Genomic DNA, 25,666 nt, shown 5'->3' with positions numbered 1-25,666 from the left:
AAAAAAAAAGATAATATCTATACTACTAGACTATCCAAAAAAATGGTGGAATCCAGGGCCAGCCCGGTGGCGTAACGGTTAAGTTCGGCACACTCTGCTTCGGCGGCCCAGGTTCACAGGTTTGGATCCTGGGCATGGACCTACACCACGCATCAAGCCATGCTGTGGCGGCAACTCACATACAAAATAGAGGAAGAATGGCACAGATGTTAACTCAGGGACAATCTTCCTCAAGCAAAAAGAGGACGACTGGCAACAGATGTTAGCTCCGGGCCAATCTTCCTCACCAAAGGAAAGAAAAAGAATGGTGGAATCCACATGCACATCCTTAAGGATATCTAAGCTATGTCTACTTCTCCAGCCTTGTCTGATAGCCACACTGTCCTCTGCATCCCACTCCCACCTGACCGCCTCATGGCATTTACTTTAAAGACATTCCCTATGCACATCCTTTACCTCCCAAAATGTGTGATGATTTAACATTTGTTTCCTCCACTAGACTGCAAGCACTGTGAGCACAGGGGCTGTATTTCTTTTGCTCACCATTGTATCCTATGAACAGTGTTCGGTTTGCAGGTTTGCAGTCCTCCCTCAGTAAATATTTTAGTCAATAAATGAGTGAATGAACACTGCTTTCCTCAATGGGCAGAATCATAACAGTGACCAGGCTGCCAATTCTCCTCTCCATTCTTACTTCAGCTTGATTTGTCACTAGTTATACACTGTCTCAAATACCTGACAGTCTTCAAATTTACTAGAACAGAGTGTGGATTCCTCTCTCTAGGATAAAGGATGCAGATTCACTAAGAGTCCAGGGGAAGAAAACAAAGAAAACAAAGCAGTGCCCATATTTCTTAAAATGTCTAACTGCTCGAGAGTATTCTCAGCCTTTAAACAGTTTCATCCATGCACAGTTGCTACCCAAAATAGGGCTAGTCCACAAATCAAGTGTTCTGGACATAACCAGGTTGTGGGAGCCCTCATGTATATACTTAAATTTATGATAAGTTTTATCAGACTTAAACCACCCAGTTGTCACATTTTAAACACTGTCAAAGCTGACAGAAGACAGAAAAGTGGTCATGTCTGGGAGGAGGTTACTGAATGGGAAGAAGCATGAGGGAACCTTTTGGGGTGGTGGAAATGTTGTATATCTTGAACTGGATGGAGGTTATATGGCTGTACACATATGTAAAAACTAAGTTGTACACAAGATTAGTGTACCTAATGTACTTTATCATATGCACATTATTCTTCCAAAAAAAAAAAAAAAAAAAGTAAAATAGTAAATACCTACAAACAAGAGAACTGCATTATTGGATCATGGTCCTAGTCCTAAAGTAGCATTTTATGTGATCATGGTAAAAGGGAATCATACCATCAGTCTTCATAGGTTAGGATATTTAAGGGGATGGAAAGAAAGGAAGGAAGGAATGAAGGAAAGAAGGAAGGAAAGAAAAGAAAAAGAAAGAGGGTGGCTTAGCGGTTAAGTGCGCGCGCTCCGCTACTGGCAGCCTGGGTTCGGATCCCAGGCACGCACCAAGGCACCGCTTCTCCAGCCATGCTGAGGCCACGTCCCACATGCAGCAATTAGAAGGATGTGCAACTATAACATACAACTATCTACTGGGGCTTTGGGGAAAAAAAGGAGGAGGATTGGCAACAGATGTTAGCTCAGAGCCGATCTTCCTCAGCAAAAAAGGGGAGGATTAGCATGGATGTTAGCTCAGGGCTGATCTTCCTCACAAAAAAAAAAAAAAAAAAGAGTGGGTTAAGCAATAAAGACATTTCATTAAAAAAAAAACAAGTGGTTGGACCTGCTGCCTCTTTTTAAATATAATTCTTGTCTACACTGAAGCTCTTCTTCTATTTTTTATCCCACACACACAGCCAAGATATTCCTGAAGCATAATCTTACTTAACTCTTCCACCTAAAAGAACTTATTATCAAGATGGTTTTTGGAGGCAATGTCATGAGGAACCAGCACAGTGCAACGGAAAAAATCAAGGGAGAAGGCAGAAAAGCTCAGTTCCACTCTTTACTCTCCCCTAGATGTGGGACAATCTCAGGCAAGTCACTGCACTTATTTGAGCCACAGTTACTTCACCTGTAAAAAGGTGAGACAATACACCATATACACTGTAATAGTCTCAGTAGAAACTGGAGCAGCACCCTGACATCAAACTCATTAATATTCCTACCGCAAAATGAATAAATATTTACTTGAAATACAACAACAAAAAAGGCTATAAACAGCCTCTTAGTTGAAGTCAGGTTTGTGCCTACCTTACAAAAAAAACTTTCAGTTATCAGAGCTTTGGGGTTTTAGAACTGCAGAGAAGGAACTGTGGACCTACAGAAGTGTTTATTGTCAGAAAGTCAGTTTAGTAATACACAACAAAACGTTTTCTCCCACTCCAAAAGTAAAGTTTTTAAAGAGCCTTTGGCCTGAATTTAGCAAAAGCCTTTTCAAACTAAATAATGTCCACTGGTAACAACTCTGTCTACACACAATTGTTAATGATTTGTCATATGTGACTTTTTATGTAAACTAACCCATCCCCTTGGCCCCAATAAGTTACATGAATGGTACCAAGTCATTTCAATCTTTAATTTACAGTTTAACAATTTTCCAATATAGTTTTTAGTTTCTCCACCTCCAAACACTTATGGACAGAATCACATTTGAGGGCCGGCCCCGTGGCTTAGCGGTTAAGTGCGTGCGCTCCACTGCCGGCGGCCCGGGTTCGGATCCCGGGTGCGCACCGAGGCACCACTCCTCCAGCCATGCTGAGGCCGCGTCCCACATACAGCAACTAGAAGGATGTGCAGCTATGACAGACAACTATGTACTGGGGCTTTGGGGGAAAAATAAATAAATAAAATCTTTAAAAAAAAAAAAAAAAAAAAAGAATCACATTTGAAATCTACACTAGTCCCTTAGTGTAATGACCACTGCATTACAAGTTGATGTGATATACTTTCACTGAGAGTTCCACAGTTTATTCTTGAATTCTTCCTAAATTCTTGGTTAGATAAATGTGACCTCATCAAGCTTATTGATTTGATCAAGAAAAGCCTATGCAGCTAGAAAAACCATGTGTTGGAAGCATTAAATACGTATTAACATTTCTGGGATAATTCCTGGGACTTCTTTACATTTTTCTGTTCTGTGCTTTAAAAAAGATTAATTCAGGGGCCGGCCCTGTGGCTTAGCGGTTAGGTGCGTGCGCTCCACTGCTGGCGGCCCGGGTTCGGGTCCCGGGCGCGCGTGGACGCACCGCTTCTCTGGCCGCGCTGAGGCTGTGTCCCACATACAGCAACTAGACGGTTGTGCAGCTATGACATACAACTGTCTACTGGGGCTTTGGGGGGAAGAAATAAATAAATAAAATCTTTAAAAAAAAAAAAAGATTAATTCATGTTCTAATCAGAAAAAAAAAAATAGTTAAGCATCTATCATCATTTGACCTAGAAGCTTTAATCTGCTTGGAAAGAGGGAAAAACATAAGTGGAAATTCTCCAATGTTTTCATCCCTGAATGGCTCTTTCACACCACGATCAAGTAGTCTTACCAATTTTCTAGCTGCCTTTCCATTTTTAACACGTCTTCTTAAAAAAACAAAAACAAATATAAAACTCTTACCATCAGTTGTGCAAAGAGGCTTATCGAATTCATCTTTCTTTTGCCTAATTTCTAGGTGGCACTCAACCATCATCACTTTGTGGGCTTCTTTGGCCTTGATTGACAATGTTTCTAATTTTTTTTAAAGATGCTTTTTTTCTCTCCACAGTTGCTAAGACTATGCCAAATAACCATCTGTTTTGTATGGTCCTTTTGATCCCTTACATTTAACATGGACTTCGAATAAAATGATTTTTAAGTCTTTAAACTTCCAGTGGGTTATTTGCTTTTTACAATCTTTCTTTCCACTTTTCCTAATGTACATACTTGATCACAGCTCAATTTCTTAAAACTGAATTTCCATATGATAGATTTCATTCTTCCTCTCCCTGGAGAACGCTGAGCTTAATCAAGATATGATTACTATTAAATAGAGTTGACCTACAGAAACCTTTATCAATTCTTATTTGTTTCTCAAAGTAAAACCCAGGTTATTTCTTTGCTTTGTGGGTTCTAAAACTGCCAACTGCTAAGAAGTAGTTTGTCTTACTTAAAACCAGATCTCCACATTTGCTCTCAATGAAGTACTTAACCAAGCTAAGTATAAATAAATAAATCCCACATTAGTATTATCTGACCTAATTTTGCAGCTTCTCCAATCTCCTTTAACATTTTCAACTCAGTCACTCAGTTATTTTGATTAGGATTGTAACATTTTTATTTAAGCAAGGATTTCAATCCCTATAAAAATGTAATCCCTTGCTGCCTCTATCATTCCTATGAAGTGTATAAACTAGGAGTACCACACTTCAACGATTGAGTCTCCTTCCATTAAGGACCTAAGATGTGAATTAAATCATTATACCATTATTTTGCCTACCAAGAAAAAAGGAAAAAAAATTATAAGGATGACAGAAATGGCACCAATCATGTTTATGTAACACTTTTAAATAAATCTAATACTTCAGATCACACATTCAGGTAAAACATATTATAGATTTATTGTTGGAAGAAAATGTCACTTGACCGTTATGTCACCTACCCCAATGTGACCTTGTTAAAACTGAATTCCTTTCTTATAAAAAGCCTCCATAAGAAAAAGAATATTGCGAGACACTGTCCTGCATTTCCCTCTCTGTCAGATAGTGTTAGGGAACTCATTTGAAATCCACATTGCCAGGATTTCTAGCTCTGCTAGGACTGGAAGGGCCTACCAATACAAACCACAGAAACATTACTACCCAAAAAAACAGTCTGCATTAGCAAACTAAGCTATGTTAAAGCACTCTCACTAATAAAGCAATACAAGCTGGTCAGTTAAACTGAGATCCTTTCAACCAATAAAGAAAAAAACAATATATGCTTCAATTCAACAGCTGCTGGCTTTAAAGTTCACAGCATCAGTAATATGTTATTGTAATACTCAAGCATATGTAGTGAGAAAGTATGACTTCAGGTTTGATATAGAGCAAATCCTTACAGAGAAAAGCAATGTGAAATGTGCCTAGAAGCTCACCTAACATCAGAACTATATCTGCCTAAAAGTAACAGATTTTTCTCAGCATGGACTCCAGTTCATTAAGAACTTTTATTCTCAAATTATATATATCAAAAAGAGCACATTTTTACAGAATGGCAAATAGGTCTCCCTGTGTACTGCAACTGCGCAAGCTGATGGTCAAAACAGTGTGTACAGGTATCCTGTACCTCAGCTACCTCAAATAGCATACAGTATAACAGGCTGAGAGCTTGATGTCCACAAGCTGCATTCTACATAACCCAAGGACAGAAATAAGATATTCCATGTCTTATATATTAGGTAGGAATTTTAGCTTCCAGTCAATTACCAAAACAGCAGTCTGGCCTAAAGGATTTCTGTTTCCTACAAGCTTCGTGTAAGGAAAAAAGGGAAGAGGTAACAGGAAAAATAATGAAGATGTAGAAGAGTTAGGAAAGGGCAAGCAAGGAAACTGTAACAAAATTTACAATACACAAGTCAAACGAGAGCATCTAGACATCATGAGAGATCTTCATCCTCAGGTTAATGAATTAGGTACTGAGACTTCCAGAACATAGCTAGCTATGTGTCAAGAGAAAGTCAAAATATCAAAAACCTGAAAATTCAATTTTTAAGCAGAGTGCACACCCCTTGAAAGCTTATTTTTCAAAAGCTACCCCAAAGTTGCTGAGGCCTCACTAGAAAGAATGAAGGTCATGACACTGGGCTTTTCCCTTGGAGGAAGGAGATAACTTAGAGGCCTAACTCTACCTTACCCATTACTCTAGGCACCCAAGGCACAGTCAGAAGGTTAAATCCCACCCTCTACAAGGCCTCCAGTTCCACCCCTGGTGTCTTCCAGACATGACTGACTGCAATTTTCACTATGATTAACTTCCCGGAATAGCAGCCAGAGGAGCAGCCAGGAGAAAAGAACATAACAAGTAGCTATTTCCCCCTCAATGTCAGCTGGACTGTTAGGAACAACTGCAGACACTGCCTCTTTCTCTCTGCTGGGCAGAAGAGCATTCAGCAATCTCAGGGAAGTGCCTAACAACCCAGTAACATACTGGCACCACATTTCTCAAAGATGCCCATCTGACCATCTTATTTAAAGCTGTAACTCTCCCACCTCTACCACCTACCTATCCCTCCCTCCACACTCCTAATCTCCCTTACTCTGCTCTATTTTTTCCCCACATCACTTATCACCCTCGTAACACTATATTATTATTTATCATGCTTATTTCTATTTCCTTCTGTTAAAAAATAAGATCCATGAGGTTGGGATTTTTGGTTTATTTTGTGCACTGATAGATCTTAAGCAGCTGGAACAGAACCTCACATATAGAAGGAATCCAATAAATATTTATGGGATAAAAGAAGAAAATGCGAAAAACTAAAAAGACCTCCCAGAGGTCAACAACACCCCAAGGGCCCAACAATGCCTATATTCCTCTAAGAGAACCAGTCTGGTTCCCGTGACTGACCTACACTGCCTCTACCCCTTCTCCCTCCCCCAACTCTTCCATCAGCTAGGATATATGGAACCACAGTACTGCTGCAGGCAGTAAAGACAAAACAAATGCTTGTCCTTGAGTCGAGGGATTTTTTTTTTTTTTTTTGTGAGGAGATCAGCCCTGTGCTAACATCCGCCAATCCTCCTCTTTTTTTTGCTGAGGAAGACAGCCCTGGGCTAACATCTGTGCCCATCTTCCTCCACTTTATATGGGACGCCGCCACAGCATGGCTTGCCAAGCAGTGCGTCGGTGCGCGCCCACGATCCGAACCAGCGAACCCCGGGCCGCCGCAGCGGAGCACGCGCACTTAACCGCTTGCGCCACCCGGCCGGCCCCAAATTGAGGGATTTTGAAGGCTTTCATAATCTGCGCCTTGTTCCTAGCTTATTCAGTTTGGGATAAAATGTATTGAATGCAAGTTACCTTAGCGTGAAAAGAGGCCTGAAAAAAAATCACAATAAGTTTCTGTTTTCAAAAATCAAATTCCAAGTCAATTCAGCAAGCGTTAATTAAGCATAAAGTTATATTCAAAGCATTGGGCTAGAAGCCACGGGGAAGAGAAGACACAGGTCTCTTATGGAGTTTAGAATGAGGGAAGAAAAAAATATATTCACAAATAAGTATAATTAAAGACAATGTGTGACAAAGTGCTATAACAGAGATCCTAGCAAGTAGCTAAAGAGATACAGCGGAAGATGAAATCAATTCTGGAACTAGGTGGGTAGGAAGAATAGGGTTAAGAAAGACTTCAGGAAGAAGATGAAATTTTTTTGCTAGGTTGAAGGAAAGGTCTGATTTTGAGTTGAACACCTTGGAGCAGGGAAGGGCATTCCAATAAAAAAGAAAAAAAAAACTAAGGTGCTAAGACTGAAAAATGCAGAGTAAAGTGAAGGAATGGCTATTAAAAGCAGTGAGAAATAAATGAAATAAGGCTGAAGAAGGCCACGGCTGGTCAGGTTACAGACGATTTTGAGTACTGGCCTATGTAGGCAATAAGGAGCCATTGAAGGTTTTTCAGCAAGAAGTGAAATGATGAGAACTGTATTTTTTAAAGTCTACACTGGGGTTCCGTGTTACATACTCTCCTAGAGCCAAATCCTTTCTTTTCAGAGCACTTCAGTTCATAATCATACATTCACTAGTTGACTGTAGGTCTCCCCAGCTAGACTTATAAGTCCTGAAAGGACAGGGGCCCTATATGGCCTGACACATAAGTGCTCAATAAACATTAGCTAAATGCATAAATAAAAATTATAATAATTTTGCAGCAGTCTGCAGTATGGAATACAGAAAGAGGCATTAACCATGAGGTTACCGCAATAATATACAGATGAAGGCCTGAACTAGGTCAGGTGAACAAGTGAAGAGAAATGACAAGATATCTAGAATGATCCAAATTTAGTGAATAATTAGATGCGGTGGTGAATAAGCAAAAAAGAACCAAATATGAGTCCAAAGTTTTCTGCCATGGCAACTGGAAGAATTGTAATGCTTAGGAGAGAAAAAGGAAGGCAGGTTTCAGAAATGATAGACTGAAAGTACATTTGAAAGCAGATACCAAGTAGAAAAAATTTTCCCCCTTCCCTCTATACCTTTCAGATTCATATACTTCATAAACTTCACAATTCCAATTTCTCTTCCTACAGTTCCATTTCTGATACCATTTTTTAAGAATCTGCTCTAGAAGGATCTGTTCCAGAACAAAGATAAATGCTGAGTTTTACACCAAACCTCAGAATTTGTAACTGAAGTTTACAAGGCACATTCCTGAACATCCATTTCTGCTCACATGAATGAAAGTTCACCCAACCAAACCTAAAGTGCTCCACCTAGGAATGTTACTAGGAACATTGCTGGTAACATACCAAAAGCCCACTGGCTGTACTTGGTACATAGTACAAAGACCAGACACTGCTGCTTTCCTCTACAAATACTGAACTACAGTCTAAGAAACTACAGGTACCAACATGCAATGTGGTACGCCAGCATGCAATGTGCTCTAACTGCAAGGCTCTGGATTTCACTCATGGTGTAGTTTGATTTCAAAGGGTTGCATGGCACTTACTATGGCCACTTTTCAATTCAACACCCTGCGCTTCACTTGATACTTTTTATAAAACCTATCTATAAAACCTACTTATGTTTCTAATATATTTTATTTTTTTTTTTTCCCCCAAAGTCCCAGTAGATAGTTGTATGTCACAGCTGCACATCCTTCTAGTTGCTGTATGTGGGACGCGGCCTCAGCAGGGCCGGAGAAGCTGTGCGTCGGTGCGCGCCCGGGATCCAAACCTGGGCCGCCAGCAGCACTTAACCGCTAAGCCACGGGGCCAGCCCTATATTTCTAATATAAATCTTCCTAAAATCTCACGTTCAAGTGGATCACTTCCCAAAATAACCTTTAGATTACCTGAAAATTAGTAATGTGCTACAGATGGCTGGGAATAAAGCAAAGAACTCCCAGGACTTTTTGTGAGTCCAAAATGAACAATGGCTCTGCCCACCAAATTTTTCTGTTTCAGATTGACGGATGTTTTAAGCAGATTTAAAAACAGTGAATGCTGGGCCGGCCCCGTGGCTTAGCGGTTGGGTGCATGTGCTCCGCTACTGGTGGCCCGGGTTTGGATCCCGGGCCCGCACCGATGCACCACTTCTCCGGCCATGCTGAGGCCGCGTCCCACATACAGCAACTAGAAGGATGTGCAACTATGACATACAACTATCTACTGGGGCTTTGGGGGAAAAAAATAAATAAATAAAATTAAAAAAAACAACAAAACAGTGAATGCTTCTTTCAGTGTTCAAAGGTAGACTGAACATATTAACCAAAAAAAAAAAAAAGACTAAAAGACCATCATCCTCTTACCATTCAATAAATAGCTGCTACTGGAAGTCCCAAATCCAAGAATTAACTGGAAAATGCTGATAAAAATCCTAACTTGGGGAATTAACAACTAGGTTATGCAATTTTACTCCTTTAAACTGTGTGAAAGCAAAGATTTCCTAACATTATTGTCAATTTCAAAGTTCCTACAGTTACCCATCAGCTTTCAATCCCTCAGGCCCTTTCAGGGGATATTTTAGAGATCCTCTTTGTTAGTCATACTTTACCAAATGTCATCAATTTAGCATTTTCAGCATTAAAAATAACATAATTTTATTTTCCAAACAAAACACCATGGGCAACTCATACTCAATCCCAAGAAGTTAATACAAAGCAAGTTTTCCATTGACTCGTCAAAAATAGAAAAATGTCCAACCCACCTCCACAATCAGTCCCATTGGTTCAAAGATTTCAGATATAAGAGATTTAAGGATCTTACATCTCCGACTGAATGTACAAAATTACTTTTTACTGATATCAGGCAAATCCTTCCAGGTATGATTTCCTTCTCACAAGCTGAGGTTCTTTTTCTGCAGCTTTCTGATTCCCACTCCTATAGCTTGAACAGACTAGAAAAAGATATATTTGACAAGCTAGTAAACCCGCAGAATGAGGGTACAAGAATCCCCAAAAGAAGATAGCCTAGTAAAAAAAGCATAGCATAAGCTTTACAAACATATCAAAGACAAGAGTCAGGCCCCAGAGACCTAAGCTTCACTCATTAGCCCTTCTGAATACTGACTGTACTTTTTTTTGAATACTGACTATATTTTTGACACAGTAATAAAAAACTGCTCACTTAATGTCAACCATTTTTGTCCCATTCTTCCATCACAATCTTGACATCATAAAAGTCTACAGCTAAATGGAAGCTTAGAGATGATTTTGTCTAATGTGCTCATTTTACAGATAAGGAAAGTGAAAATAGAGTGACTAACACAAGCTCACAAAGCTAGTTAAAGGCATAATAGCGATCAGAACCTGGGTTTTATGACTCCCAATTCTATGCGTTTTCCTCTATGCTTTGAAAAGCTATATTAGCAAAGAAAACATCTAACGCTATTAAATCAGACAATAACTGTAACTCTAGGCCACACAAAAATAAAATTCATCCACATAAAGAGAACAAAGGGTTAGAACAGGAAGTACCCCAAATCCAACAGAAAGAAGCAGCATTTGTTCACACAGTCCAGAGGTTTCTTAAGGGCACAACCTCGCACATATTTTCTGAGCCATTTTATTAATTACCACCTGCTAGGATGTGTCCTGTACTTTCATCAAATGCACCTCCTTAAGAGGATGCCACAGTGACCCCTGTGGCAAAGATATGAAAAGCGATAACTTCTGGCATAGATAACTGATGGTACAAAAGGAACCCACAAATGTGGTGCCAACAATCAAGAAGAAAGGACTTAAGTTGAAGGGGTGGAGATATTGCTGGGAGCAAGTAACCCTGAAAATGGGATAAGAATAAAAACCCAAGAGAGCAAAGTTGGCCAGACACTAATGACCACAGAGCATAATAAAAAGAAGGCAGTTTCAGAGCTTGCCTGGCATCAGACAGCTCTCACCTGCAAAAGAAAGAAGGAAAAAACTCGCACAGAGACAAGAGAAAGATCGTAGGTTTGCTCCTGAGTGATGGACTAGATATAACCTAATAGGTATTGGCCATCTCTTATTTCTGGGACTCTGATCCAAGAACAAACAGCAAGAGAACCATGAAAAATCAGCCCTGTTGGATCTGGAGTTCTGCCTTGACAAGATATAAAGCTCATTCATAGATCTGACTGTGCTCATGAGACTACAGATCAACTCCTGCTGCTAGAGCAAGGGGAGGGGGAAGGAAGATAGAAAGGGGTGAGCGGGAAGGAGGCAGAAGATCTGGGTTGTGACTACAATAGCTCAGTAATTAGAGTGTTTCCAAGCTGCTAGAGAAGTCTTCAGAGCAGAGAACTAGGATGGGAGATGGGGGAGGGGAAAAAGCATGAGGAAGCAAACTTCTGAGAATGCTAGGAAAGTATATGGTGGTTTGTGAACAATTTAAAACAAACAAACAACTGTGATGGCTTCATATGGGGAAATAAAGAAGTTTATATTCTTTCCCAGAAGTGAATACTATACAAATAACTGCTAGGCTCCCACTTAAAGTTGGGTTACTAAGTTTAAGCAGATTCTTGCAAATGTCCCTGTCTTTGCAGTGGTCCACTGGCCCTGGCCTCAGAGTCACACCATTTGCTTCCCTATATCTACCTATTTATCTATCTACCTATCCATCTAAATCTCTGTCTCTCTCTCTCTCTGACAAACAGGTCAGAGCCTTCACTTCTTGAAAAAGAGATTTCCGAACTCTAAAACGGTTAATATCACTTATTTCCCTTCAATCAACTGTTAATTAATACCCTGTGAATTCAATTAGATTGTGTGTGAGTGTGTGTGTGTTTCAAGAGAAGGAGCACACGGTCTGTTGGCCTAATACAGAAAATGAGTGTAGGGCACTAAAAAAGTCAGAAAATAAACACCAAGTTACTTGCTTATAAATTTTAGGCTCTATGGCACTGCCTACTATAGTGGCATGTACATGTGAAAGAAAAATAAAATCACATTAAGAGAAGAAGATGATGATGATAACCTCTAAGAAAAATCTGGGAATTTGCAGAAAACCACAAAACAAAGTCCTCCTCCAAGTTATACGAAATGCTATACTTGTTTTTAAGATAAATATTTAGTTGAGATATTTCCTTAACATGGTTTGGCCCTCTGGTGATGATTTGATTCTAACAAGTGATATTAATCTCAATGCCAGAGAAAAGAGTTATAAAGGTGCTGGGAGAAACTAAAAGTGGAATAAAACAAACAACTGAAGAGATGTAAACTTCATGTGGAGAATTAGATTCATAAAATAAAAACACATGGGGCCGGCTCCGTGGCTTAGTGGTTAAGTGCGCGCGCTCTGATGCTGGCGGCCTGGGTTCGGATCCCGGGCACCCCCCAGGGCACCACTTCTCCGTCCAACCCGAGCCCGAGTCCCACGTACAGCAACTAGAAGGATGTGAACCTACGACATACAACTGCCTACTGGGGCTTTGGGGGGGAAAAAATGAATAAATAAAATCTTTAAAAAAAATTAAAAAAAAATAATAATAAAAAAAATAAAAACACATGCAAATTTCTTGACTAAGGCATGTCAGGTGGACCTAATGCAAAAAGTCAATTATATCCTCTGCATAAAACCAGCTGGGTATCCTCCCAGTGGGCTAAATCTTTTTCACCACACTGAAAGCAAAAAATTTTCTCTTTCCCATTTCCCCCTAATAAACAAGTACTAGAAACACTGAATTACCACTGTTTCCTTCCCATTCATAGGGCATAAAGCCAGAACACACAGAAATACAATAGGGCTGTCTAGGACCATGTCTAAGACCAGCTACTCAGTAATCTAATAGAAACACAGAGAAAGAAGAATCTCTTCTCTCTATTCCATTATCATCTCACTAACAAACCAGTATAGGGCATTAAGAAATGTGAAACAAAGAGCAATTTCACACATATGAACTGAACCTAAGTCACGGAAGACCAAGTATTTTCTTGTCACTATGGCATGTGATTCTTTAACCACCTGCTCAATAATCCCTCTTCAGCTGCACAGCTGCTGCCAATTCCACATGCCCAGCTAGGCAGGTGCTTTGGTGAATTACCTGTTCCCTAGTGAAGAGTCCTTCACTGACACTTAGTGGGCCCAGAACCTGCCGATCAGCATCACCTATCTTCATTTTGTCTGTCACAGCCAACTTTTATGTGTGGTATCACGAAGGCATATTTAGTACACTATGTGATTTTGTATTTTGTGGGTTTTTTGTTGCTGTTCTTTGGTTTTAAAGGAAACATTTTTAAAAATCAAGCAGAAGTGTGAATTCAGCTGCTGAAAAGAAAACTTGCCACACAACATAAGGCTGCCTTATCTCAGAGTGGCCTCATCTGTCTGGCAGTATTCCCATCCATGACCAGTCTTCCACAAGGGAAATAACAATTACTTAGCTACCTTTGGAGCAGGAGAAAGTGGCAGTAGAAGGTGCTATAGTACTTGGCAGTAATGAGAAACTGAGCAGAGTGAGAACTTCTGGAGACCACACATCATTCCTGTACTTCTTAAGTCTCCATGGCTAAACCCAGGCAGTAGTGTTCAGAGTCAAATGAATAAGGAGTGCCACTTCCACTTGACAGAGCAATCAGTAAACCCCTCAACAAATTATCCTGTTCCAGTCATTTAGCTGCTATATGCTAATTGCAACATAATTACTACCAGGAGCCAAAGTTATGCTTCCATATCCTCACACAAAATAAGAACTCTCACAAGCAAACATTTTCTACCAAGAGGCTGGGGGGAAAAACCCAAAGTGCTCTCTGAAAGATGGTCACAATCAGAAGACTCATAAGACTCCGTTGTGGCAAGGGCCCAACTCTGAAACCACTAAATCTAATCAGGGCAAATTTAATCTGAGGCGTCTGCCTTCACTGTCACCTGAGAGTATTCAGAAATGAATGCCAACAGCCCAAGAGCAAAAAGCTTTGTACTCAGTTTAGCTGAGGCTTTACTCAGAGACCTAGGATATACAGTTGGAAATAGTCTAAAGACAGAAAACACCTTTATAAGACCTTAAGACAGTTCCATCATCAAGAAATATAAAGGTCAGAACAACCTGTTCCCTCCTAACAAAGCCCAACACCTAAATGGCAAGCCCTCACTTTAAGAAACTCATTGAAATAAAGTGATGAGGCAGGCAACACAGTCAGACTGTGTGCCTCAGAAAGACTTTTACCAAAACCAAAAGCTAACGTTCCTATGCAACAATACCCCATAGGAAATGGTTGGCTATTGTGTACACAGTGTACTGTGTACCACCGCCCTCTCACAATGAGTTTGATTTCTAACCTCTCTTTAAAGTTTTCTTTAATGTCCTAAATAGAAACCTCATTTCTAACCGCAAATATCTCTTTACCCAATTAACAGTACCTAAATATTATTTGGGCACTTCTATGAAATATATACAAGGATAGGGTTCCATCTGGCTTGTTCTCATCCTTCTCTGGTTAATAACCCCCAAGACCTCAAACCATTTTTTAATGTTCATCTCTTGAGTAAATTTCTTCCCAATAGAGAGGCAGATATAGACTTTCCGCACAATGAGCAAGTCACCTCCTTTCATCAGAATTAAAGACTAAAAGGAAAGTTGTTTTGTTTCCAGAGCCCTTGCCCAGATAGGCAAATTCTGTGGCTTTTTTTGTGTGTGCAATTATTACTGACCAGGAAGTCACCATTCAAAAGGTACTTTGGTCCTCGCCTCCCTATCTTAACCCTGCACAGCTTTTTAGTGGTATTCCTAAACAAATAAACAAAAATCATTGTATGAGTGTCCCATCTCTATAAAAAGAATTAAATATGATGGTTCAAACAAGAGTAGAAACCTCCCCTTGGAGTCTTCTTCCTTAAAGGTCTGATACAAATATCAAGGCTGAGCCTCCCAGTCACTATTCCTCTACAACTTAGTACAGACTAGCCAAAGAGGCAGGCACAACATGGCTGGCATCCCCTATTCTTCTGAAAAATGTGTGCCAATGAGCTCTGCATTGTTCCTCACTCCAAAAGAAGAGCCTTTCTGTCTGGCCTCCTCCAATGGCAAGCCCCAGCCTAGAAAAGGAAGAAAATGGCACTGAGGAGCCTGGGAGATGGAGCATATCCAAAGCCCTCAGACAAGACTTGAACCTATGACCTTCACTGTGTACACAATAGGCGGGTGAGAGGGACCGGTTTATCTCTGCAGCAGCAGTTCTCAGCCCTAGGGTAGCACTCCTGATAAAATGACACGACTATTGTGTGTGGCAGCAGAACAGTCATCTCCTCACAACAGCCTAAACCAGCACTCCCTCCCCCAAGACAAAGCAGCAGGGGTGAAATTAACTCAAGGCTGCAGAGCAAAGCCTAACACAGAAAAGAGAGGCCTGTGGGGGACTGGGGACTCTCCTCAACCCCTGGGGCTCTGGACTCAAGGCTGGAAACGACAGGCTTTCTCCCCGATCTTTCCCACTCTCATTTAGGTAGGAAGCTGTTTCTTACAGAATTTAATCATCTGTGATTTGTTCAGAAATATTCCCCCTGAAGGGCTCTGATCTCTCCACCCTGTGTGAGCCTAATTCCTAGAAGCTGAAATGACTGTTTGCTGCTGCCTGTTTCACAAACACACATTAATTGGTCAGATGTGTCTCCTCCTCCTCAACCCCAGAGGGAGGAAGGAGAATCTGAGCAAAGCACAGAGATGATCCAACCGTAATTACACATAAAGGGAAAAGAGGGCAGCATGGGTTTTCCAAACAGGACAGGGTCACTAACCCTCCTGGGGGGACAAGGATAGCAGTTAAGGGCCAGGCCCATGGATCCCTCCATCTTGAAGAAAAGGACAGGAGTAAATGTGACCTGAAGAGTGGAAGGAGCACACACCCACAACCTACTTACTGTACACTCCCAGCCACCTTGCTCCCCCCTCCTGGGCTGTGCACACGTCCTGCTCCCAACCCTTCGCTCTGAACGCCCCTAACTCCCTGACCGGCCCCAGTCGCCCTGGGCCCCCTCAAGATACCAGACTCGCCTCTGAAACTCTCTGGCCTGTCCCTACAACCAAGCCAGACCCTAAATCCCCTCTCGGGCACCCCTACCCTCAGCCTGAACCGGCCCTGGCCACGCTTTGAACTTCACCTCGCGCCCCTCGACGCCCCCTCCCCACCCACGCAACGACCCTCCCCCCATACACACCTTCCCCTCGCTCCGCCCCGGCCCCCCAACCCCCACTTCCTCCATCAGGCGCCGCTGCCCCGGCCCCCTTAGCCCCGGCCCCCTTCAGCGCCGCCGCCTCCCTTCTCCCCGAGGCCCGGTTCCACACAAAGCTCCGGACTCACCGCGCGGCCGGTCCCGGGAGCCGCCACCTCCGCCCGCCCGGGGCCCCGGGCCGTAGAGCCGCCGCTGCTACGGGGCCCAGGCCGCCATCCGTTCCTGCGGCCCCTCCCCCCTCCCCACCCCACCTCGGCTCCGGCTCTCCGCCCCCTCCCCGCGCCGCTACGCCCCGCCCGGCCGGTGCCGCTGGGTCCGGGGCCGCGGGTCCCTCAGCCGCCGCCACCGCCGCCGCCGCCGCCGCGATCCGGGACAACCAGGGCCGCCCGGAAGACCCGGACACTGGATTACCAGGCCCTCGGATCTGGATTCCAGGCTGGTGTGTAGTCTGGAGCGGGAGAGCGCGGGGGAAACCCGGAACCTGGATGAAGGAGCCAAATCCTGGGTGTCGGAGTGCGCGGTCACACGGAGCCCGGATTAGCAAGTCGTAGCTGTGGGAATGCTGGAAAACCCGGCGAGCCGGTTAAAACGGAGATAAACTCGAAGAAACCTGGATAGGAGAGCTCGAACCTAACGCTCTCTCCTCGTGGAAAGAACTCTCGCTGGACCACACTTCCTCGCAGAGAGGTCTCTGGGGAAGTATCATTCCTTAAATACTGAAGACACCAATTCTGTAGGTGTCCTTCAACCGTGGGGAGAGGAAAGGGCCATAAGGGGTCTGAACGTGTGAACATCCACAAAGAACAGAAGACCAAGCACAGCTCATGATGGTTTCATCCATTTTATCCCTTGGTTCAGCAAAGTATTAACCCTCTAATTTTTTATTCTTTATTCTCCAGTTTCTTTTTTTAGGATTACCACTTGTTTTCCTCTCCAAAGTAACCATTTTTAATCCTGCATCCCTTTTCACCTCACCATCCTGTATCACCAAATCTTGTTGCTTTTTATTATCTTAAAAGTCCTATTCTGTCCTTCTCCAAACCACCATTCTAACGACTGTAACTTTTATCTTATCTGCCATTCATCTCTGATTACCCAGCACATTATCCAGTACACAGTAGGCATTCAGTCCGTTTAAATGACCCATCTACCCACCTCTCACTTGTGAAACATATACTCTTCATGACCTCCTTCCTAAAACTTCTACCTCCTTCCATAGCAAACAGAAATTTATCTTAATTCTCAAGGCTCCCCATGTCTTAGCCCCTACTATTTCCTTCCTGTATCCTTGACCATCTTAGCTCTGCAGTTTTTATCTTTCCTTTCTTCCCTTATCCTGAGGCATCCTTCAACAGTGCCAGTCAAGATAGTGACTTGGGGATAGAGCCAGGTACTAAAATGGTTTTACTCTCCATATCTACACACATAAAAAAGGGGGTGGGAGGAGGCGGGGGGGGGGGGATGCAGAGTTGATGCCTAAAGATGAACACAGCCTGTCTAGCCTAGGAAGAATAATCTCCCTTTGGTCCACCAATATTCAACTTGTTCTAGGACAGTATAAGGACAAAACTGATCCCAGGGGACAGCAAACTTCCAATCTGTACTGGGCGATGTTACAAGTGAGGATTCAGCTACTTAACAGGTAGAGAAAAAATAGGGTTTAGTGTTTTATTTATTTTTTGTGTGTGTGAGGAAGATCAGCCCTGAGCTAACATCCATGCCAATCCTCCTCTTTTTGCTGAGGAAGACTGGCCCTGAGCTAACATCTATTGCCAATCCTCCTCCTTTTTTTTTTTTTTTCCCTTTTTCTCCCCAAAGCCCCAGTAGATAGTTGTATGTCATAGCTGCACATCCTGCTAGTTGCTGTATGTGGGACGCGGCCTCAGCATGGCCAGACAAGTGGTGGGTCGGTGCGCGCCCGGGATCCAAACCCGGGCCACCAGTAGCGGAGCACACGCACTTAACTGCTAAGCCACCGGGCCGGCCCCCAGGGTTTAGTGTTTTAGACCTAGGTGTGACTTAATTAGGGGTTAATACTTGAGTAGTCATCTCCTACTGAAGAGCATTGGAGAGGACTGGGCTGCAAAAATAGGGAACAAAGGAAAGTAAACGTTCCTACGGTGAACCCCAATTTTTAGTCAGAGAAACTTCTCAAGCCTGGAAGAAACATTAAAAATTTTCAAGTGATTGCTATCCTGTAAAGAATCTTACGTTTTGACTCCCTGTTCCTCTAGACCAGGGATTGGCAAATTATGGTCTATAGGTCAAATTAGGCTCACTACCTGTTTTGGTATGTCCCATGAGCTAAGAATGGTTTTTACATTTTTAGATGGCTGAAAAATAATCAAAAGAAGAATATTTTGTGATGTGAAAATTATATGAAATTTAAATTTCAGTGTCCATAAATAAAGTTTTATTGGCTCATAGCCATGCTCATTCATTTATGTGTTATCTATGGATTCATTTGCACTACAACAACAGAATTGAATAGTTGTAACAGAGACTGTATGGCCTGTAAAGCCTAAAATATTTGCCATCTGGCCCTTTATAGAAAACCTATGCAGGGCCGGCTCCGTGGCTTAGCGGTTAAGTGCGCACGCTCTGATGCTGGCGGCCCGGGTTCGGATCCCGGGCACGCCCCAAGGCACCACTTCTCCATCCAACGCGAGGCCGAGTCCCACGTACAGCAACTAGAAGGATGTGAACCTATGACATACAACTGTCTACTGGGGCTTTGGGGGGAAAAAAATGAATAAATAAAATCTTTAAAAAAAAAAAAGAAAACCTATGCTGACCCCTGCTCCAAACAAGCACTGTCCAATAGAACTTTTTGCAATGATGGAAATGTTCTACATTTGCACTAATTCGGAAGTCACTAGCCACATGTGGCTATTTGAGCACCTGAAATATGGTTAATGTGACTGAAGAACTGAATTCTTAATTTCATTTAAATAGCTACATGTGGCTAGCGGCTACCATATTAGACAGTACAGCTCTAGACTCTTCTCAAATCTTCCGTACTGACATTTTTTGCCCCTTGTCCCAACATCACACACTCCTTCCTGTGACATACTCCTTTATGGATTCTCTGTCCCACCCCCGCCCCTCCCCAGCCCTATTTACCTGACTCCAAGCTAGGGTACAACATTTATTAGGTTTTCTTTCTGGAGTCTCCATTGTCACAACTGAAATCTGAAATCTGGTCAGTTTACCAAATTTCACTCCATGAATTAATCCACATTATGTGCACACACATAAATGGACAGACATTTACACAAGTTCCTTTGTGTCAGAGGATGGCATTGTGGCTATGTTCTTTCTTCTCTGCATGAGAGAACTAGAAAGGCCCTCCACATGCCGATGCCTTGTTGCTGCTGGAGCCTGTGATATGGATCACCTCCTTCCAAACACATTCACAGAAGCTGAGAACAGCAGATGTGTATTTGCTATCTGAATCTCAAGGAAAAAGAAATCCTTCATCACAGGACTTCTTTCCTCCCCTCAGGCTTAATAAACTGAAGTTAGCTGATTTCTCTTGTTTAGTAGATACTTGCTTTTTTACTGGCCTTTTCTAGCTGGGCAAGAGAACAACCCCCATACTGTCTGGATCTTGGCTAAGAGCTCTAGCAAAGCCATTAAAAAAAAAATTTACCAAACTAAATGAAATCCATATAAATGGGCTTTAGTAGAGACAGTAGTTAAAATGGAAAGAGATTAAGGGTTATAACTCATAAAAGCCATAGCTTTGTAATTATTTGTAAAAGTAATCTTTAAAGTCTAAATTTTTCACACCTACTCGCTAGGAAAAAATGAGTTTCTACAAACTTCCAGCTTAAAAAAGAAAAAGAAGGGACACCTAGTCCTTTCTCCAGGTGAGCTACACAGCAAGCAAAAAAACCCCTTACTCCATTCCAAACATCTAACTACAAGGCCAAAGCCTCCTAAATCCTGACAGAGAAAGTCTCCAGTTTCATAAATATCCTACTTTGAGCTTATATAATTCAGACTGGGTCCTGCCTAGAAAAACAAAAACAAAAACACTGAATCCTTTAGCCACTATACATATTGAGAGCCACTGAACCCACCCATCCAAAAGGGGGCGCAGATATTTATGCTGCAAAAGAAAACCAGCTCAGAAACGTGAAACTTCCCTCAGGCCAAGCTGTCCCAGAGTTACAGGGTCAGTGCAAAGTGTTGTAAAGTACTGAAAGGCTATTCCTGGGCGAGTTTGTACTCAGGCTGCTAAGATTTTCCACTAGGCCTTAAATTATGCTATTCATCACTGAGCAACTGAGGGCCATCTACCGCCAAGTCTCTCCCACACTTCCTCCCCAGTGTCTCTGCAAATAAAAGAGAGACCTTATACCACTACCACGTGAACTAAAGACAGGCTTTCACAGTCTAACCATGAAAAGGAGAAGTTTCCAAGTTACTCTGCCATTTACTCATGTGGCTCCAGCTGCATATTCTGGATGCTGAAGTGGGTTCTTGTAAACTTGTAAAGTTCTTGTAAACTTTCTTATCACAGCACACAAAATGGTTGCATAACCTGAACTCTTGCAGCTCCTGATGTTCTTCTTGAGGCATGCACACACAACCTATCCACGTGGAAAAATCAATCCAGACTCCTCTCTGCTCAGGCTATTGTTCAAAGAAAAAGGCAGATAAACGGTTTTTTTTTTTTTTTTTGCTCCCTAGACTCTTCACCTCCTGCCTTTCAGTTTTATTTTGGTATTAAGAAAACCAGACAATTCCAGCACCAAATTCAAGGTGCCACTGCTTGGTAAACTATTAACTGCACGGTGAACCCAGTGTGGCTTCATTAATCGTACTAAGGTTTGCAGGAGGCCAAAAAGAGACTTATTTTTTCCTAAAGAAGTGCCATTAGCTGTTCTTTCCACTTTCTCTACAGAAGTTGAACAGGAAAAGAAGGAGAATACTGCATGTTTGCATCACCAGAACAAGAACCAGGTGGGTTTTCCCTGGGACTCCAGAGTGATCAGGCCCTACAAAACCAGTGCCTAGAGCTATGAAACAAGCAGGGTTCACAGCTGAGTGAACATCAATGCATAATGAGTGGAGGCATTTCAATGCAAATAACACTGAATATGAAGGATTAAAGAAAGGGGAAATTAATCTTTTTCATAACACAGGGCACTTTTTTCCTCTCACTTGTGCTCTCTTTTTTAAGTCGTGCACACAACTGCTGGAGGGAATCCAACTTCCCCAGTGTGGTGGTGCTGCTTTATAAAAAGCAGAACATACAACACATTTAAGACCATGAATTTCCTGAGGATGCCAGCAACTGAGATTCTGACAGCTCTTCTGAGCAGCCTCAGAAAAAAAATGGTTCACTAAGTGGGGCCAGACTGACTAGTAAAAATCTCATTTCAAACTAACTTCCCATTTTTCCAAAGCTCATAGCTTCCTGGGGTGTGGATGGTTTAAAGGGTTTGGTTTCAGCATTTGGATGCATTTACTGAAGGGATTTTATTTTTCAGTTTGTTTCTAATTGCCCCATCCAAGTGTTGCTTTTGCAATACCAACAAAATAAATAGGGCAGTTTCATGCTGCTTTAGCAGGTGGCTCCATCTCTTCCCAGTCTGATCCTCTTATGTCCTAACGTCTCAACCCAAAGAACAAAGTGGCAGCACCTCTTCAGGTTATCCCTTCCAAAAAAATCTGCTAAGGAAGGTTATTCAGCTTTTGAAGACTGTTCACTTCAAGAGATGTTGGACTGGAGCAGAAAACTTGTTAAAAGCCTTTTTGTCCCATTACAGGTTTGTATTAAACACAGGATTCCTCAAATATCCTAATACTCCACCAGGCTATCACTTTGAAAAGAAGCTTTAAAATTCAAGTGGTCCCTCAAAAAATCATTAACCTATATTAAGAATTTTCCTAACCACAAACCCAAGCCTCAGAGAGGAAAGTAATTTCCAACTTGTTCCTTTCTCTTCTGATACCATTCTGAGAAAAATGTCAAAGACAGAATTTTTAAAATAGGTTTTTATAAATAATGTATTCAAAGATTTTGACCCACCACATAAAGTAAGAATCCCACTCTTCAAGAAAAATATACAGATTTTGGTAAGAGTTTAAATTCTGAGAGATTCCAGCCTGATGCCAAGCTTTTAGATTTCTACTGCTTCAATTCCAAAGGACGAGTGGATAGCAATTTTAGTACACAAAACTCCACTATGCTGTTTAGTTCCTTTTCTCCTGGGTCAGACAGCTTTATTCTGCTTCATTAACCCCTTCTTTGCTCCTTGATGGATCTTGGAATCCAGTTTCCCTGTAAGGGAGAAAAAGAAGCCTCATTATTTGTTTTTTATATTTGCAATGCAAATCTTTTGTGGCCTCCCAGGTCTCCTGGTTACTGTGTTCCTGTCACACTCAATTATCTTGGTTCAGGACTCAGACACTTTCGAACTTCAGAGTTTCATTCTGTAAGAATGAGGAAGCAGTGGGAACACTGTATAGAGACACACAAATGTGCACACAGAAACACAATGATTATTCGCCTAAAGAATCTAAGAAGTTAATATTTCTAATTTTGTAGCTGCTAGAAAAGAAATATCATGTTTTCCAGGGTGTCTGATGCTAAGGCAAGTTTTTTTAAGAATACTCACAAATAATAAAGGAAGGCATTTCACACAGTGGGAAACCCATTCCTCTGACCTGTTAACTGGCTGAGCATAATGCATGAACCTCCCTCACAGTGAGAAAAGCAGTTCAACTCACCCCTTTGCTGCCTCAGACTTAATATGGGGAGTGACCTGAAACACTTGGAGTAGAATCCACATGAATGCTTTACTGACAAAGGGCCCCTATCACCAGCTAAGAAGGGCAAAGGTCATAGGCTGTATGACTCTTCTAAGTGTTCAAGTTAGAAAACAAGCAACCTTCCTGTCTCAGGTGACCCTAATGAGAGGTACTTCACCCTAATGATGTGGTCTGTGACCTCTGACTCCTCAGCTCTACCAGGGTAGAGTTTGGTTCAGTGGTAGCAGCCTTAGGAGCCATCCATCTCATGAAGAGAATCTTAACAGAGTTCCTGTCTGTCTGGCCTGAGAATGAGAATGAGCTCGCAGGTTGCTTTCCTCCACAAAAAGTCTCATTTAAGGCAATAGCCATACTGACACTGGAAGTAGAAACAGTTCAGTTCAGCCTCAGCACTAAAAAAAAGAAAAATAAATAAAACAAGGAGCCTCCCTTCAAGGACAGCCAGGTGTACTACAGGCCCACACCTACACCCACTGCCACTCATATATTGTCATTTTCATTTGTTGCAGCAATCAGGTGTAAGAGAAAGAGCACTGGACTAGAAGTCAGGAGACTCAGGTTCTAGTCCACCCTTGTCTGGTATTAACTAGCTGTACAACCTGGGGCAAGTCATTCAGTCTCTCCAGACTTCAATATCTTCATTTGTCCAACTATGATAAGAATATATGTCCTAAATACTGCACCAGGAGAATGTGAAAAAAATAACCTCAACCTAACAAGTTTCCCTGTTTTCTTAAATTTTTCTTTTCTTCCTAATCTCTCTAGGGCTACACCTGCCTCTGGAATAACATTACTTCCTTTTCTGGGCTTCCTCAGAAACCATCACTAAGTGATACCCTGAATGCTGTCCACAACAGTCACAATGATGTTGATTTTAATTTTGACTTTAGAGCACAGAGTATTCCCAGCGATTTAGGAGTTCTTTCATCCCCTAGGCTGCCTGGCTGGAAATCCAAACATGTGCCAGCAATCTGGCAAAGAGCCGTATTCCAAGGCAAATTTGCCTTTGTATCCCTAACACTACCATAGTGACTGCCAAATGGTAGGTGCTCAATAAATGTTTTCATCAAATGAATTAAACAAAGAAGGTAGACACTACAAATTTCAAAACCTTTACATTATAGGTACTACTAAGTAACTGAAAAGAGCAGATATCTGATCAGATTGTAAAGGTGGTGGTAACCAGAGGTACAAAGAAGTAATGCATCTCATTCAGGTTTTTAGGACAAGCTAGGACAGAATTTAGAATTCCATTTAGGACACCAGACTTCTAGTTCTCTGGATTGAATAAGTTAGAAGACACAGGTCCCACTTTTAGTCCTGAGACTACCTAGTTGTATAACCTAAGGAAGTCACCTAATCACTCTTGTCCTCAACTTTTTCAATGCTAAGAGAAAACTGGACTACACAGTATTGGAGGCCCCTTTCAGCTCTATGATACTGTACCCTAAAAATGAAATGTAAATCGGAATAATTTGTTTCTGAGGCAACCTGATAAAATGAAAAGAACAGGAAACCTAGAGGCAGAAAGACTTGAGCAAAATACAACTTCTGTAAACTGGTTTACTCAACTATAAAATGAAAGGAGGAAAAAATTCCAACTAACTTAACTTGTTGAGAGGATTTAGCTAACATATACCTATATACCAAGCACTGTACTAAGTATTTTATATACACTGTCATTTAATCAAATAACTAATTAAAATAATATACATATGTTAAAGTGCTTCATAAACTCAAAGTTCTCTGAAAAAGTAAGAGTAGTCATATTATTTATGCTGAGGCCTGGGAGTTGTTTCTTAGTTATGGTCTCAGTTTTACTTTTAATTTACCATATAACTCTAGGCAAGTCTTTTAACTATATTTATTTCAGATTCCTCATATTAATAAAAAAAGAGACACCTCTGTTACACTCTCAAAGCTTTACTGTATAAGAATATTCCAAGAATAATTTTCAGAAAACTCCAGTCTGACTGTAAAAGCCCTCAAATGAGAATAGCTCGTAAGATCAACTCATCTGAGCAAAGCACTCAATGTTAGGCAAACTCATCACTGGTTTCAATGATGATGTCATAAAACGGAAAACTGATAAGAGGAAGGAGATATAGAGGATGAAGGATTTCCAGGTAATTCCCAGGGATTCAGAAATTCTTTCATCCCCTAGGCTTCCTAAGGAAACCATGTGTACCAGCAATCTGTGAGCTCCTTACAAGTAAGGACTTCTTTGCCTCTCTAACATCTATGACAGTGACTACCAATAATGACAATTCTTGGGCCAGCTGTGGGCAGGCAATGATGACAAGGGACTGAGGCTTCTTGCATGAAGAAGCAGTCATCATAGCTGTCCTCAGATTGCAGGAACTCTGAACTCTGAGTTCAGCCTGGTCTTTCAAGACTTGGGATGTGGAGAGTTAACTACAGTAACATACAGTACACTCTCTTAAAAGCAGTGATAACACTTAGTTTCTGTATTTCCTCAATATTTTTACATTTAGTACCTATAGCATTGCAGTGTTAAACCACATCCTCAAT

General features: G+C 41.7%; 2 protein-coding genes across 2 annotated transcripts in view; both read right to left on the bottom strand.

The window, feature by feature from the left end:
• Positions 1 to 16,567, bottom strand: part of ZNF609 (zinc finger protein 609) — a 202,218-nt gene extending 185,651 nt beyond the window's left edge. The window contains exon 1 of the mRNA XM_004421687.3: positions 16,477 to 16,567. The gene's annotated coding sequence lies outside the window, so the exon portion shown is untranslated. The remainder of the gene's footprint in view (positions 1 to 16,476) is intronic.
• A 5,772-nt stretch (positions 16,568 to 22,339) lies between these two features.
• The window catches only part of TRIP4 (thyroid hormone receptor interactor 4), a 55,467-nt gene continuing 52,140 nt past the window's right edge, over positions 22,340 to 25,666 (bottom strand). The window contains exon 13 of the mRNA XM_004421686.3: positions 22,340 to 22,643. Within this exon, the coding sequence (XP_004421743.1) occupies positions 22,576 to 22,643 (68 nt within the window). The 3' untranslated portion in view covers positions 22,340 to 22,575. The remainder of the gene's footprint in view (positions 22,644 to 25,666) is intronic.

Source organism: Ceratotherium simum, chromosome 3, assembly GCF_057802395.1.
Source record: "Ceratotherium simum simum isolate JZ-2026a chromosome 3, ASM5780239v1, whole genome shotgun sequence".
Lineage (NCBI taxonomy): Eukaryota > Metazoa > Chordata > Mammalia > Perissodactyla > Rhinocerotidae > Ceratotherium > Ceratotherium simum.
This window is presented reverse-complemented; position numbering and strand designations above follow the sequence as displayed.